We start from the raw sequence: 18,121 nt of genomic DNA, 5'->3' as shown, positions 1-18,121 counted from the left end.
GAAGACTCCTGGGATGTATGACATCATTTTTCTATTCCTGTAAACCAGGAAGTAACTGAAGAAATGTAATAAAGTTTAAAACAAGTAATTAGTATATACAGTGGGAATCGAAAGTTTGGGCACCCCAGGTAAAAAATTGTATTAATGTGCATAACGAAGCCAAGGAAAGATGGAAAAATCTCCAAAAGGCATTAAATTACAGATTAGTCATTCTTATAATATGTCAAAAAAAGTTAGATTTTATTTCCATCATTCCACACTTTCAAAATTACAGAAAACAAAAAAATGGCGTCTGCAAAAGCTTGGGCACCCTGCAGAATTTATAGCATGCACTGCCCCCTTTGCAAAGCTGAGACCTGCCAGTGTCATGGATTGTTCTCAATCATCGTCTGGGAAGACCAGGTGATGTCAATCTCAATGGTTTTAAATGCCCAGACTCATCTGACCTTGCCCCAACAATCAGCACCATGGGTTCTTCTAAGCAGTTGTCTAGAAAACTGAAAGTGAAAATAGTTGACGCTCACAAAGCTGGAGAAGGCTATAAGAAGATAGCAAAGCGTTTTCAGATGTCAATATCCTCTGTTCGGAATGTAATTAAGAAATGGCAGTCATCGGGAACAGTGGAAGTTAAAGCAAGATCTGGAAGACCAAGAAAAATATCAGACAGAACAGCTCGCAGGATTGTGAGAAAAGCAATTCAAAACCCACGTTTGACTGCACGATCCTTCCAGAAAGATCTGGCAGACACTGGAGTTGTGGTACACTATTCCACTATAAAGAGATACTTGTACAAATATGGTCTTCATGGAAGAGTCATCAGAAGAAAACCTCTTCTACGTCCTCACCACAAAAATCAGCGTTTGAATCTTGCTTTGGGGTTGTATTGCAGCCAGTGGCACAGGGAACATTTCACGAGTAAAAGGAAAAATGGATTCAATAAAATTTCAGCAAATTTTGAATGGTAACTTGATGCCATCTGTGAAAAAGCTGACGTTAAAGAGAGGATGGCTTCTACAAATGGATAATGATCCTAAACACACCTCAAAATCCACAGGGGATTACATCAAGAGGCGTAAACTGAAGGTTTTGCCATGGCCTTCACAATCTCCTGACCTCAACATAATTGAAAATCTATGGATAGACCTTAAAAGAGCAGTGCTTGACAGACAGCCCAGAACTCTCAAAGAACTGGAAGACTTTTGTAAGGAAGAATGGGCAAAGATACCTCAAACAAGAATTGAAAGACTCTTGGCTGGCTACTAAAAGCGTTTACAAGCTGTGATACTTGCCAAAGAGGGCAGTACAAGATATTAACTGTGCAGGGTGCCCAAACTTTTGCAAACGCCATTTTTTTGTTTTTTGTCATTTTGAAAGTGTAAATGATGGAAATAAAATCTAACTTTTTTTGACATATTATAAGAATGTCTTATCTGTAATTTGATGCCTTTTGGAGATTTTTCCATCTTTCCTTGGCTTCGTTATGCACATTAATACTAATTTTTACCTGAGGTGCCCGAACTTTCCATCCCCACTGTACTTTCCTATTACTATTTCCTATCTTATTTTCCATCTATTTACTTATGCTAGCAGCATAAGGATTACAAATAGTCAAAGTTGATTGAAAGAGTGAAGTTCCTTTTTAAGTGCATATAGTCAAGAAATGGCTAAAAGGAGTAAGAGAACAGCAGCATTGAGATGAAACAAAGGATGAAAAAACACAGAACACAGGAAAAAAATCCATGACAAATGTTGTCCAGTTATGGTTTACTACGCTTTCTACTACAATTTGAAAATCATCATTCACATTAAAATAGAATGTTATATGTCATTACTAAATAATTCTGATATATTCAAGATTCAAATTAAAAAACAAAAAAAAACAAAAAAAGTTTTCAAAAAGTCCCTTTTGATCCATCTGTTTAATGCATCCCAGCTGTGTATTCCTGCTCTTTGGAAGCAGGAGCCACCCCATCCTTTCTCTATTATCCTCCAAAACCAATGACATTAATGCATATATATATAAAAGCCTCCCTGAAAAGCCAAGGTGAGAAAGTTCAGAATACCTCATTCTACTGGTGGGACTATACATGGTCTTAGGTATACAAATCTGTTCTTGCTATGGGGGCACCCGAGCCGAGCCACAGCTCCCTGTTTCCATTCAGACAAGGAGCTGCGGCATGGCCCCACCTCCTTTCTCTCCTAATTGGCTGACTGACTTTAATTGACAGCATCGAGAGCCAATGGCGCTGTGCTGCTGTCTCAGCCAATGAGGAGGGTAGTCCCGGGCAGCCAAGACACTTTTACAACATCGCTGGAGCTATATGGGGCTCGGGTAAGTATTAGGGGGGCTGAGGGGGGCTGCTGCACACAGAAGGCTTTTTATCTTAATGTATAGAATGCATTAAGATAAAAAAAATTCTGCCTGTAGAACCACTTTAAAGTGGGGGTTCACCTTAAAAACGATTTTCTAACATTACATCCAGCTCACTCTCTACATTGACAGTATGCCGTTATTTATTTATTTTTTCTGTACATACCTCGTACAGCTATTTTCTTCCCCGGGCTTCCGGGTAGGGCCTCCCGCGGGTGATTGACGTGATGACAAAAACGACCTCCACCCGTCGCATAAGGAGCGTCACGGGTTGCCGAAAGAAGCCGAACGGCGAGTCGGCGCTATACGGCGCCTGCGCACCGACGTTCGGCTTCTTTCGGCAACCCGTGATGCTCCTTATGCGACGGGTGGAGGTCATTTTTGTCATCACGTCAATCACCTGCTGGATAGGAACCCCCACTCCCGCGGGAGGCCCTACCCGGAAGTCAGGGAAGAAAATAGCTGTATGAGGTATGTACAGAAAAAAAAAAACTAACGGCATACTGTCAATGTAGAGAGTGAGCTGGATGTAATGTTAGAAAATCGTTTTTAGGGTGAACCCCCGCTTTAAGTATTGCTCTGTTTTCTTATTTTCCCAGCAAGACTAAATATCATTAAAGATTAACATTATTTAACCATCACACTTATTAATATACAAATGATTTTTCACAGATTTTAGTTATTATGTTTTCATGTTTTTATTTTAAATGTCATTTTTATTGACAAAACTCGTGAATAAGGTTCATTGCACATATTGGAGTATTTCTTATTGGTAGGTATTCCATTTAGACATACCAAATTGCACATATGAAATCACATGTGTATTCACTTATCTTTTACAAATTTCGCTCATGGACTTTATTTTTTTCAAAAACATATTGAATTAAATTTAGAATTTGATTCTAAATTTAGATAATGTATTATTTGTAAATTTGTGCATGACTCTGTAAATGTGGGTACTATTTTTATAGGTTTAACCCTTTCATGACCAGAAATCATGGATGTGTGAATGCCCAGTTCAAATTTGCCAACATCATTATACATCAGTTAATGTTTCAATTACTCTATGACTAATTTTCCTACCTAAATATTTTTTAATTGTTTTGTGGGCTGACAAAAAAGTCTACCAAAAAATTTTTTTGACAACATTTTTAAAATGTTTCATTTTATTTCAAAGACTGTACTGTCTTCCTCCTTTGTGCATAGTGTGTGAACAGAAAAATAAATACTCTGATAGGGGCAATCTTCAAGATTTATTTACTAACAAACCTGATATGACCATTATGACATTGCTGAAATGGTGATCACATGATCTGAAGCCATGCTAATTGGTTCAAAATTGTTAGTGGAAGCCAGCTAGGAGCACGCACAGCTGTGTACGTACTTCTAGCTGTGAAAGAGAATATGGACTAACATTCTCTCAACATGAGGCATTGTGCTGAGGAATGTTGATCTATTGCAAAGGGCAGTAATACAATTTAGCTGAAGACACAACAATAATAACACTAGATTGTAAAAAGTATTGGGATGCCTGCCTGTACACTCACATGAACTTTAATGGCATCCCAGTCAATATTAAGTTGGCCCACTGTTTGCAGCTATAACAGCCTAAACTCTTCTGGGAAGGCTGTCCACAAGGTATAGGAGTGTGTCTATGGGAATGTTTGACCATTCTTTCAGAAGCTCATTTGTGAGGTCAAACACTGATGTGGATGAGAAGGCCGGGCTCGCAGTCTCCGCTCTAATTCATCCCAAAGGTGTTCTATCTGGTTGAGGTCAGGACTCTGTGCAGGCCAGTCAAGTTCCTCCACCCCAAACTCTTTAATTCATGTTTTTATAGACCTTGCTTTGTGCACGGTGCTCAGTCATCTTGGAACAGGAAGGGACCATCTCCAAACTGTTCCCACAAATTTGGGAGCATGAAATTGTCTAAAATGTCTTGGTATCCTGACGTCTTAAGATTTCCAGTCTACAAAGCAAGGTCCAAAAAGACATGGATAAGTGTGTTTGGGGTGGAGGAACTTGACTGGCCTGCACAGAGTCCTAGACAGAACACCTTTGGGATGAATTAGAGTGGAGACTGTGAACCAGGCCTTCTCGACCAACATGAGTGCCTGACCTCACCAATGCGCTTTAGAAAGAATGGTCAAACATTCTCATAGTCAAGGCCTCGTACACACGACCGAGTTTCTCGGCAAAAACCAGCAAGAAACTTGCTGGGATTTTTTTTTGCCGAGGAAACCGGTCGTGTGTCGAGTTCCTCAACAGCCTAACAAGGAACTTGACGAGGAAAACGATGTGTTTCGCCCATCGAGTTCCTCGGTCGTGTGTACGAGGCTTCACACTCCGAAATCTTGTGGAAAGCCTTCACAGAAGAGTTGAAGCTGTTATAGCTGAAAAAGGTGGGCCAACTCAATATTGAACCCTACGGACTAAGACAAGGATGCCATTACCGGTCATGTGCGTGTAAAGGCAGGTGTCACAATACTTTTGACAATATAGTGTATGTTAGTTTACTAACATTAAGTAACAGGAAATTACTTTAAATTATGTATTTTCATTGAAATATTTTAATTTGATTTGTAACGGTGGGATCCCTAACTTTTATTTACTATTAATGGGTACACTGGTAACAAGGGTTATCCAATGATGAGTGTGTCGATTGCAGGATATGATTACCCTACAACATGTTTATCCATATCTTTCTAGTTCTTAGGATATTGATTGCCAAAGTAAGTAGTTATCACATCATACTAGTAACAGTTATCTACAGATAGTATCTAATTTGTAAAAAGCTGCTGGTCCAACCTCTCCTCCTACAAAATGGACATTCCTTGGCGCCCACTCCTTCTGTTGCAATCATCATAATATAAAGTACATTTAAAAACTAACAGGGAGGTAGGGACATGGTAGATATGTTGACAAAACTGTAGGGAATTAACATATGAGGACCTCTCCAGCAGATGCCCTGAGAGACAAAAACAAACTGTACAATGGTTTAACTTCCCATCTAAAAAAAAAAAAAATTTTTTGCATCAACAGACATCTTCATGGTTTCATGGGTTTGTTGTGGAAGCTGTGGGTAAGAGATGGCCTTTGAGCAGATGGAATGTGTGTAGCTCTGAGGAAGAGGGCATGTCCCGAAACATGTCAGCTTTGCCTATCTGGCTGACACACGTCTAGTGGTGTTTTGTTCTTAATGCTTGTTGTTAATAACCTCTCTATGTGTGTATCAGGGATTTTTTTTATTATTTATTAAAGCGGGAGTTCACCCAATTAGTTTTTTTTTTCTCTTTTCCCCTTAGATGCATGCTCGTTTTGTCTAGAGGAATCGGCTAGTTGTTTTAAAATATGAGCTGTACTTACCGTTTACGAGATGCATCTTCTCCGTCGCTTCCGGGTATGGGTCTTCGGGAGCGGGCGTTCCTTCTTGATTGAGAGGCTTCCGACGGTCGCATCCATCGCGTCACTAGTAGCCGAACGATCGGTGCGGCTCTATACTGCGCCTGCGCACCGACGTTCGGCTTCTTTCGGAAAATCGTGACGCGATGGATGCGACCGTCGGAAGCCTCTCGGAAGACTGTCAATCAAGAAGGAACGCCCAGTCCCGCAGCCCATACCCGGAAGCGGCGGAGAAGATGCATCTCGTAAACGGTAAGTACAGCTCATATTTTAAAACAACTAGCCGATTCCCCTAGACAAAACGAGCATTCATCTAAGGGGAAAATGTGTTCTCTATGGGTGAACCTCCGCTTTAAAGCTTCTTACGATAATGACCTGGGCTGGTATGCCTTCTTCTTATTTTCATTTTCAGATGGAATATGTGTGCCTTTTTTTTTTTACTTTAGTTTAATTTGAATGGGGGCATTTAGAAAGTGCTACGCACACAAATGTATTATAGAACTAATTAATGGTATTCTCTTGTGTACTTTCATCTATGGATGGGTCATGCATGAGATGTCTGAAAATTATTTGCAAAATGCAAAAAATATTTATATTCCCCAATAATAATAGTAAGTATATATTGTATTGTTTTTAAAGATCTTGGCTTGATATACTCTCACCATTCCATACAACACAATTTATCACAGCAATGTCCACATCCTATAGTTTCAACTAAGTTTTCTTTTTTAGTTCTCTTAGAAGCCGATTTCAATTATCTGCCATGTAATCAATCAGATAGAATGTTCCTTTTGGAAATATTTCACCCACATTGAAAAAGGACAAAGCAACTAATTGACAATAGAATGGTAGAGAAACCACAAGGGCAAACTGACAGCTATAGAGGCAACAGAAATATGACCTGTGGAAAAGCCACTCATGACTATAACTTTGTCATTGCTACTCTAAGAGTCCCTGGAGCACTGTAACATTAGGCAAGAGATCTTCTTTTGATTGTTCCCTTCTGTTCTTTACAGGGAAGGTAACAAGTTCTGAGTCCATGAATTGTGCTAAAGACTAGTACTTTATAAAAGGTCACCAGTGATTGAACTCTGTCGTGGGTACACCATGAAAAACTGTATGTCAGAACAGTAGTTACCTTTTTTATTGTACTCCTCTTTAGTGCTATCATTATGATGAATTATGGCATATATACCATATAAAACATTGGCAGGAAATTTATGATTTAAAGCTAAAGCTTCAAAGCCTTTGCCTTGACAGGAAGGAGTTCCTTATGCCTTGTACACACGATCGGAATATCGGATGAAAAAAGTCAGACTGAATTTTTTCATCGGATATTCCGACCGTGTGTGGGTGTGGGACCGTGTGTGGGTCCCATCTGACTTTTTTACGTCGGAGTTTAGAAATAGAACATGTTTTATTATTTTCCAATGGAAAAAAAAAACATCAGAAATTCCGATTGTCTGTGTGGAACTCCTACAGAGAAAAAAAACACGCATGCTCAGAATCAAGTCGATGCATGCTTGGAAGCATTGAACTTAATTTTTCTCGGCTCGTCGTAGTGTTTTACGTCACCGCGTTTTGGACAGTCGGAATTTGGTCTGACTGTGTATGCAAGACAGCTTGAACGGAATTCCCATCAGAAATTCCGATCGTGTGTACAGGGCATTAGTCCTGAGGAGCCATTGTTGGTAAAAGGGATTCTCACCAGAGTGACAGCTATTAGTAAAACAAATATCTTAGATGTTCTTACAATATAAACACAGTTGGCCTAAAAAGTAACTTTATGCAAAGAACTACTGTACATATAAAATTGATGTAAGAAAAAAACAGACCTGTCTATCAGACTACAGCCGACAAATGCAAAATTATGAATAACATATAAATTAAACAAAATTATTACAAAAGTGGGAACTACATTTATTGCGTTACTTCTTCATTGTCCGTATGAAACAAAAGAAGTATGTTATTATTCTGTTTTAATCCTACATCTCTGAATCTGAGTGCAAGAGGTTCATATTAAGTCAGGTTCAAATACATACAGTACATTAGTGTTCTGTAAAAATGTTTAATTCATTTTAAGGGATACATAAGCAGAGCCTTACCCAAAAGGGGAAGCTCCACCCCCCCTCTCCACTGCCACATTTGGTACCTTTCGAGGGGGAGCAGGTACCTGGTTTTGAAATGTACCCGCTCCCACATCCAGGTGAGTTTGCTGCAGCAAACTCAACCTGACACTTAGCCCTCCTTCTCCTTCCCCCACTGCCAGGCCATTCACAAAGCGCAGCAGGAATCCGGCTCTGAAGCCACAAGGCTTCACTGCCGCTTTAAATTAGCTGAGATGGTGGTGGTAGCACCCGAGAGCGGATTAAAAAATCCGCTCTGGTTAAGACACCACAGGATTAGTGAACAGGTAAGTGTCCTAATATTAAAAGTCAGCAGCTACAGTATTTGAAACTGCTGACTTTAAAAACAAATTCTGAAGGAGCCTGGAGCTCCGCTTTAAGTTTTATCTTTATATTTGCCTTTGAAGCAGAACTAAAGTCCAACTTTAACAGCTTATGAGCAGGCAGGCTATTAATTGCACATAATTTAAAACAGTTTACATACAGGATGCATATATTAATAATATTCAGTTTCAGGGTACTTCAGTCTATTGTATCTTAAAATCCTGCATAGCTCATAATGTGCTGCTATTATAATTGTAAGGCTTTATTCTATCTTTATTCACATTTTTTTTATATATATATATATTTATGTAAAATGAGTATGTAAACGCTTATAACCAATCCTGGTTCATCTTTTTGCGCAAACTAAGGTCTGATTAGTTGCTGAGAGCTATTGCACATTGTCATTTAAAAAAAGGGCTATATCACATACATCAGTTCTGCAATGTAAAGGGACTCATCTAGTGTGCACAGAACAACAGTGATAGATCAATTTTGGGTCTCATTAGGACCTGTGTACATGGGTGCTGCTGTCAAGCACTGGCTTTTGCATTTAAGTGCCAGGGACATACTGCATCCATAGAAACAAACAGAGATGGGCTGAAAATCTCTTGTTAAAGGGGGCTTCCAGATTCCAATAAGCCCCCTGCCCGCAGACCCCCCATAACCACAGCCCAGGTTTTTCTGGAAGTGGCCCTTGTCCCCATCAACAAGGGGATATGGCAGAGCTCTCCCTGCCCCAAAGCAACCCCCATGTTGAGGGCATGTGGTCTGGTATGGTTCAGGAGTGAGCGCACCCCCCCTTTTCTGGCCTGCCGGGCTGCATGGCCAGATAAGGGTCTGGTATGGATTTTGGGGAGACCTCGTTTTTTTCCTTCACTTTTTTCTATTGCCGGCAATGTTTTTTTTTTTTTTCATTCAACTGTCAGCGGGGAAGTGGCTTCCCAGCCCCACTCCTTAATAACAACTATTCACTGTGCCCTGATTGGGCAAAGCTTTTCCCAAACAGGGCTTGGAATGCACTGTGCAGCACACAGTGCATTGTGGGGCGCTCAGCAGGCCAAGATCCCGCCAAGTGCCCCGCAAATTCGGGTGTTCGATAAACGATGTTAGGGCCGAACTTTTGCTCAACCCGAACCGTTCATCCAACTATAGAAACAAAATAGAACACAAAGCAGGTCAAATGTGACCTCAGAACTATTATTCATGTTGTAACATTGATGTAATTGGCAATTTTCTGACCAGCACTTGACGTGCATTTCAGACATGCATTTCAATTGACTAGCTGTTTGGTTGCTGCTGTTAGTCTTTGTTATTCTTCAAAGCATTAAAGGAACAAAAGTGGAGTTTTGACTCATACAAACCAATTAGTTTCTGCCCTTTGTTCTCTAGGAATATGAAACATTTGATTGAGTCAAATATACTTTTGTTTCTGTGTTAGAGCCGGTTCACACTGGGGCGATCCGACTTCCAGTGCGACTTCCAGAGGCGATTCCAACACGACTTGAATGTGAACCACAGGGCGATCTGGGGAGATTTACAACAGGACTTGAAGTCGTCTCCAGGACAAGAGACTTTCCAGTGGCCAATAAAACAACCATCTGCTCTGGGAGAGGGAGAGGGAGGGAGGGGTTTGCCTGAGAAATGTCTGTTATCTTCCTAGAAAGTAGCTTCAGTTAAGACAGTGATCAGACTTCTGAGGCGACTTCCATTGAAATCAATGGGTACAAATCGCCTACAAGTCGGATTGAAGTAGTACAGGAACCTTTTCTGAAGTCGGATCGCCTTGAGTTGTGTGTATTAACACCGCTCCCATTCACTTCCATTGTTTTTCTCTACAGCACGACTTGGGACGACTTGAGGCGACATGAAGTCGGATCGCAAGTCGCCCCAGTGTGAACCGGCTCTTATTGTTTTGTTTTTGTTTTGTTTTTAGGGTAGTTTCCAGGGAAAAATCGGTAAAATATATAAATTTTCTCACTAAAATCAAGCATAGTTGGAGACATAGGTGTACATTTATGGAAAGTGGAATAAATGTTAGTGTAAAACTGGTTAACTAGGACATCCGACAAAGCTTCCTTGTATTGTGCTACAATTAAGTAGTGTCAGGCAATGCAATGAGAGAAGCCCATCTGATGGCCTGTGTAAATAAATGAAAGCATAATCTAACTGACTGTGTTCAGTACTTTATGACATGATTTTTTTTTCTTCTTTTGGCTTGGGTTACCTTGTTTGAAATGATGTGAAAATTTATAGGCGGGACAGTCAATCTGTATTCAGTCTGCCAAGTGTGAATAAATAGACCTTTGTGCTTGGTTGTTATTTGTAGAGCATGTTCATCTGTATGGCCTGAACACAGCATCCACAGGGATTCATAAAAGTCAAAGCACTGGTATGTGCTGCTGAATGTTGCTGGATAAATGTTTAAATTAGAGCTGGAGAGGAAATTGCACAGCAGTGTCAAGTAGCGAGCACCAACATGAGACATCACCCTTGCAAATAAGAAGCCATCAGTAATGAAATATGGTTCTTCTCTTTCCAATCTTTCAAAATAAACTAAAAAAAAAGTCTTCATTGTAAAGACACTTTATCATCAAAATGCTATAAAATTGCACTAAAGTTGTTATCACTAAAGATATAGCAAATATATGAGTGACATGCTACTGTCCTTTCTAACACTATTGGCCTCTGGCCTGTCCTAAATATCAAACCTTCTATCAAAATGTTATTTTTCTTATTCATATTTAAGATAGCTGGAGGTCTCACAAACAGCAAAGAGGGGAATTTATAAAAGCTGGAGCAGCGAGAAACCAGGATTAAGCTGAACACCATTAATCTATGGGACACGAACATGAATAATCAAAAGTGCTAATTTTAAAGGCTTATATGCATGTTATTGCCATAAAAGTGTTTGGGGACCTGGGTCCTGCCCCAGGGAAGATGTATCGATGCAAACAAAAGTTTTAAAAACAGCTGTGTTTTCAGGAGCAGTGATTTTATAAATGCTTAACCACTTCAGTCCCAGACCATTTGGGTGGTCAAAGACCAGGCCACGTTTTGGGATTCGGCACTGCGTCACTTTAACTGACAATTGCGCATGTGTCGTGGCTCCCAAACAAAATTTACGTCCTTTTTTTCCCACAAATAGAGCTTTCTTTTGGTAGTATTTGATCACCTCTGCGGTTTTTATTTTTTGCGCTATAAATAAAAGTAGAGCGACAATTGTGGAAAAAAATTAATATTTTTTACTTTTTGCTATAATAAATATCCCCAAAAAATATCAAACATTTTTTTTTTCCTCAGTTTAGGCCGATACGTATTCTTCTACATATTTTTGGTAAAAAAAATCGCATTAAGCATTCTCTGATTGGTTTGAGCAAAAGTTATATAGCCGGATTCATAAAGACTTATCTACTGATACGCCGCGTAAGTCCACGGAAGTGCCGTCGTATCTATGCGCTTGATTCTGCAAAGGAGATACGCCTGAATTTCGGCTCCATCCGACCGACGTAAATCTCCTACGCCGTCGTATCTTGGGCGCATATTTACGCTGGCCGAAAGGGGCACTTCAATTATTTTACGCGTCGAATATGTAAATGAGCGAGATACGCCGATTCACAAACGTACTTATGCCCGTCGCTGTAATCTACACCGCTTACGTAAGGCGTACGTCCGGCGTAAAGATAAACCACCATTTAGGAGGCGCATCCCATGCAAAGGTATGGACGTCGAAACAGTCGTCGTATTTTACGTCGTTTACGCAAGTCGTACGTGAATGGGGCTGGGCGTAGGTTACGTTCACATGGTAGGCATTGAGCCGTCGTATCTTAGGGAGTATATGCGACGTGATTCTGAGCATGCGTCGTTCGTTCGGCCCTTCATTTACATGGGGTCACGCTTCATTTTAATACAGCACGCCCACTACCTTCCTACTTTGAATTAGGCGGGCTTACGCCGGCCCATTTACGCTACGCCGCCGTAACTTAGGGAGCAAGTGCTTTGTGAATACTGTTCTTGCCTCTCTATGTTACGTCGGCGTAGCGCATATGAGATGCGCTACGCCCGCTCAAAGATACGCTCTACGTGAATCTGGGTCATAGCGTTTACAAAATAGGGGATAGTTTTATGGCATTTTTATTAATTACTTTTTTACTAGTAATGGCGCCGATTACTGATTTTTTTTCGTGACTGCAACATTATGGTGGACACATCGGACACTTTTGACACATTTTTGTGACCATTGTCATTTTCACAGCGATTAGTGCTATAAAAATGCATTGGTTACTGTGAAAATGACACTGGCAGTGAAGGGGTTAACCACTAGGTGGCGCTGTAGAGGTTAAGTGTTCCCTGCATAGTGTTTCTTACTGTAGGGGGGATGGGCTCTGTGTCACATGACTCTGATCTCCGCTCCAAGTACACAGAGCCGAGATCAGTGTCATTGTCACTAGTTTACACAAGAATCTCCCCACTCTATGAGGCCCCGTACACACGACCAGTTTCCTCGGCAGAATTCAGCTTCCGACCGAGTTTCTGGCTGAATTCTACCGAGAAACCCGGCCGTGTGTACACTTTCGGGCCGAGGAAGCCGACGAGGACCTCGGCGAGGAAATAGAGAACATGTTCTCTATTTCCTCGTAGTTCTATGGGAGCTCTCGGCCCGCCGAGCTCCTCGGCGGCTTCAGGGCTGAACTGGCCGAGGAACTCGATGTGTTTGGCAAGTCGAGTTCCTCGGCCGTGTGTACAGGGCCTACCTCCGTGAGACGATTGAGGGGACCGCGTTCTGACTCACGGTCCGACTCACAGGGTCGCAAGTGCGCCGCCGGCAGCGCGTTCGCGACCACACGGCAGGCATTTAAAGGGCCACGTACAGGTACGTGATTATGCCTGTCCGTGCCATTTTGCCGACGTATATATACAGTGGGTGGTCCTTAAGCGGTTAAAGTAAAAATATAAAAATAAAATATTCCTTTAAATATCATGTCTAGGGGGTGTCCTTTGTATGCATGTAAAGTTGTGCATCTTTCTAGTGTTTAGAACAGTACCACAGCAAAATTACATTTCTAAAGGAAAAAATTTAAACTGCTTGCAGCTATATAGAATTGTCGGATCCCAGCAATATAGATAAAAATCATGCAAAAAAATGGCATGGGTCGCCCCCTAGTCCATTACCATGCCCTTTGGGTTTGGTATGAATATTAAGGGGAACCCCGCACCAACATTTAAAAAAAATTGCGTGGGGGACCCCCCAAAATCCTGGAGGGCCTGGTATGGATATTAAGGGGAACCCTGCGCCAAAATAAAAAAAATGGTATGTGGGTCCCCCCAAAATCCATACCAGACTCTTATCTGAGCGCGCAACCTGGCAGGCCACTGGAAAAGGGAGGACAAGAGAGCGGCCCCCCCTCCTGAACCATACCAGGCCAAATGCCCTCAACATGTTGATGCAGACAAGGGCCTCTTCCCCACAACCCTTGCACGGTGGTTGTGGGGTTTGCAGGTGGGGGGCTTATTGGAATCTGGTAGCCCCTTTTAACAAGGGGACCCCCAGATGGGTACCCGGTACATTGTACCCCTACACATTCGCCAAAAAAAGTGTCAAAATGGTAAAAATTACAGTAGACAGTTTGGGACAAGTCCTTTATTAAAAAAAAAAAGTGTACCGTGATGTAACTCCAAGTTTGATGACAGCGCAGATGACCCAAGAACAAAAAAGAAGAAAAAACTCTGCCTCGATTCGAGGCATCCCTCGACTGCAGGCGTTTTGCAATGACAGCTGTTATATAGCTGAGGGCAGAGCCATCCGGTAACTTAAATGGATGACCCACCACCTTCTGACGTCATGTGACATCACGTAACATCAGAGAGGGGTGGGGTCACCCGTTTCCGTCTCCGGGTGGCCCTGCCTTCAGCTATATAACAGCTGTCATTGCAAAAAGCCTGCAGTCACGGGACGCCTCCCATCGAGGCAGTTCTTCTTTTTTCTCGGGCCATCTTCGCTGTCTTTGAAGATGGTTTGTCTGTCCACAAGGTTTAAGCATGTGTCTATGGGTGACCATTCTTCCAGAAGCACATTTGGGAGGTCAGGCACTGATACAGACGAGACGTCGTGGCTCTCAGTCTCCACTCAAATTCATCCCAAAGGTTTTCTATCAGGTTGAGGTCAGGACTCTGTGAAGGCCAGTCAAGTTCTTCCACCCCAAACTCGCGTATCCATGTCTTTATGCACCTTGATTGTGCAGAAAAGTTGAAGCTGTTATAGCTGCAAGGGTGGGCCAACTTAATATTGAACCATACAGACTAAGACTGGGATGTCATTAAAGTTCATGTGCGGCTAAAGGCAGGTGTCCCAAATCTTTTGACAATATAGTGTATATGGCATGAAATATCTGCTCCCCAACCTAATCAGAGCAACAACAGCCCCATAGAGAATGTCTCAGTGAACTGTCCAGGATTACGCTTAGTGCACTTCAAACTTGAGTATTTCTAATCCAATACTGTGGACATATTATTTACCCATCCACCCCACACCTTATCGAACTTAGTGGGCGTTCTTCTGCTAGCATATGTGGCCTTATGGAGCGGAGGTTACTATCAGCAATACTGCACATGTTCCCTGTGCTGGATAATCCATGATCCAAGACCCACACAGCTTCACCTTATGCTAGACCACCTATAATTTGGGGTCTAGCAATTTGGTAAGAGGCTGTTTGTTTCTGTGGTGGTGGGCTCACTGGTCACACATCGCTGGGTTTGAAAGATATGAACACATTTTTTCTTAAATGAACTGTTTGCACATGGACACCATGAGGGTCATTTACTAAAGGCATTTACCAAAGTGCACTTGGAAGTGCAGTCGCTGTAAATCTGAGGGGTAGATCTGAAATGAGGGGAAGCTCTGCTGATTTTATTATTTAATCATGTGCAAGGTAAAATGCTGTTTTTTATTTTCCTTGCATGTCCCCCTAAGATCTACAGCGACTACACTTGAAAGTGCACTTTCAGAGCAAAGTGTATTTGCCTTTCGTAAATAACCCCCCTTTTTTGGATAATTATATAGTGCTCATGAGCATGATTACTTATGGACTATATGCTATTCACTTAATTGTGTTGTTTTAATTTAACTTTTATTTAATAAAATGAGTGTCACATTGTGATTACTTAAGAATTTACCTAATGATAGTGATTCATTTTACACAGCGCAACTATATTGGGAATAATTTGTACATTAGGCATTTGCTTTTTCCATGGTTTTGAGTGCAGCTGTGAAAACTTGGTATTTATATTTTGATTAGGCACTAAGCGCAGTTTTCTTTACATTTAGAATATTATCATTACAGAACAGATAGAACAATCCTATAAAGTCTGAAATAGGTTACATCATTTTCTTCTTAACATATGTGCATTGCATTATCATAAATATTACTGTGCGTTACCACAACACACATGCTGCACTGCATTCCCAAAAATAATACATGTTTATTTTTTGTGCGCTCAATTGTGTTGACAGCCCATTCAAATGAACAAACTGCCATAATACAATCCATGGCTACACGAAAAAAAAAAAAAAAGTTTCACAACATTGTGAATGGGCCCTAACGGCAAAGAGGACCTGTACTGTGATTAAAGCCTAATGCCGCGTACAGACGGTCGTTTTTTGTGATGAAAAAAAACGACGTTTTAAATCATGAAATAAAATGACGTTTTTGAAACTTCATTTTCAAAAACGACGTTGCCTACACACCATCGTTTTTTCACAATGCTCTAGCAAAGCGAGGTTACGTTCACCACTTTTTTCCATTGAAGCTTGCTTCATAACTAGCTTCTGGGCATGCGCGGGTTTAAAAACGTTGTTTTAAACGTTGTTTTTTGCTACACACGGTCAATTTCTGTGAAACAAAAAATTACGTTTTGAAAAACGACACAAAAAATTCAAGCATGTTCGAATTTTTTTTTTGTCGTTTTTTTAAGACATAAAACGACGTTTTGCCCACACACGGTCATTTTAAATGACGTTTTTTAAAACGTCGTTTTTTTTTCATCACACAAAACGACCGTCTGTACGCGGCAACCTTTCTGGTGATTTAACCACTCTTTCTGCCTTTAGGCGATCCCTAAAAAATAGCAATTAGCTAGCAATTGAATTTTTCGATCAACTCACCCCATCCTCACCCAACTCACCCCATCCTGTTCTACTCTTTGCATTACTCCCCCATCCCTTTAGATTGAAAGCTCTCACGAGCAGGGCCCCCTAACTATCTTGTCTTGAACTGTATTGTGACTGTATTGTCTCACTTTATTTTATAAAATGATTCAGAAACTGTTGACACTATATAAATATTAATAACAATAAATTACCAATAATATTAATAATATGGGCACAGTGCAGGAACACAAATTAAGGAATAGACTATATTTTATTTTTACCAACAAATAATAAAATTCTGTTTTATTTACAGCTTACAGTCCTCCACAAAACTTAGTAATCTTTATTTTAACTTTATTATGTATTTATTTTTAATTTTACCTGTCTAAAAAAAAAGAAAAATATGTTTAAAAATATTATGGTCTCTGCCCAAAATAAATACTGTTAAGCTAAATCACCGCTTTAAATTTCTCTTTTAGAAAAAGCTTTGACTTGTATTATTAGTAAAATAGCATTGAATATCATGCTAAAAGTAAATTCTTAAGAACATTCACTGTCTTATATTGCATAGCATAGACATACTTACCAAGTGTAAATGTTAAATAGAAAGCTTCTGTCTCCACCTATGCTATTCATCTTGGAATGTTGATTTTTTGTGTGTGTGTTTGGATAGGAAGTCAGATGATCTTGCAGCTTCTTTTTGGAATGTAAAGTAAATTTTTCTTGTCTGTTTTTTCTCAGCCAGCAGCCCAGGGACAAGCCATCGGAGTCCAAAGCGACAGGTACCTTTTATCATTTTTATAAATCATAAATTGTTTCACGAAGCATGGAGACTTATTTACTGCGGTATATAACTCAAAGTCAAATTGTGAGCACAAAGTGCCTCCGTTGCTAAAATATTATTTGACTCAAAACCACAGAGCAACTAGAAGACAATTTATTTTAGGAAGGTACATCATAGAGTACCAAAGGGGTGAACTTAGTCAAGGAATTTAGGCACGTGTTCATCACCTACAATTTTGGGGTGGTTCTCAAATATTGTGTTTTCTGCCAATCCCCAATCAAGTTCTGAGGACTTTATTGACTATTGCCATAAGCCTGACTGTGTGTTTAAAGTTAAAGTCGATGTAAACCCAATTTATTTATTTTTTTGATGCCACAATGTACAGTATAAGATTTCCTATCATCTGTGCCCAGTCTTGCCACACAGATTAATCCAGCTCTGAGCAATCCTCTTTTATTGTTTAGTGAAATAAAACGGACTTAGGCCTCGTTCACACGACCGAGGAACTCGTCGGAAAAGACACATCGTTTTCCTCGTCGAGTTCCTTGTTAGGCTTGTCGAGGAACTCGGCACGCTTGCTTTGCGTACACACTGTCAAGACAAAATCTCCTCGTTCTCATACGCGGTGACATACAACACATACAACGGCAGGGGAAGTTCGATTCCACTGGCACAACTTTTGGGGCTGGTTTTGCTAATCTCATGTGTTTGCGTGTTAAGTAAATGTTTGTTAAGAGACGATTTGCACTTTTCAGTCTGTTAAAGCTTGAAAAATGTGTTATCTCCATTACAAATGCTACTTTTACTCCCGTCTCATACTTTATTCTGAGCAAGCGCGGGTTTCTTAGCATACACACGCTCAAGTTTCTTGTCGAAAACCAGCCCGACGAGGAACACGACGAGCAAATTCAGACTCCCGTCAAGGAAAAAGAGAACTTGCTCTCTTTTTTGTTTGTCGAGTTCCTCGACAG

General features: G+C 40.7%; 1 protein-coding gene across 1 annotated transcript in view; it reads left to right on the top strand.

Moving 5' to 3' along the window:
• Positions 1–18,121, top strand: part of AFF3 (AF4/FMR2 family member 3) — a 279,809-nt gene that overhangs the window by 186,796 nt on the left and 74,892 nt on the right. The window contains exon 6 of the mRNA XM_040336366.1: positions 17,108–17,148. Within this exon, the coding sequence (XP_040192300.1) occupies positions 17,108–17,148 (41 nt within the window). The remainder of the gene's footprint in view (positions 1–17,107; positions 17,149–18,121) is intronic.

Source organism: Rana temporaria, chromosome 2 (assembly GCF_905171775.1).
Source record: "Rana temporaria chromosome 2, aRanTem1.1, whole genome shotgun sequence".
Classification (NCBI taxonomy): Eukaryota; Metazoa; Chordata; class Amphibia; order Anura; family Ranidae; genus Rana; species Rana temporaria.
Note: the sequence above shows the minus strand (reverse complement) of the source record. Positions and strands in the feature narration are given on the sequence as shown.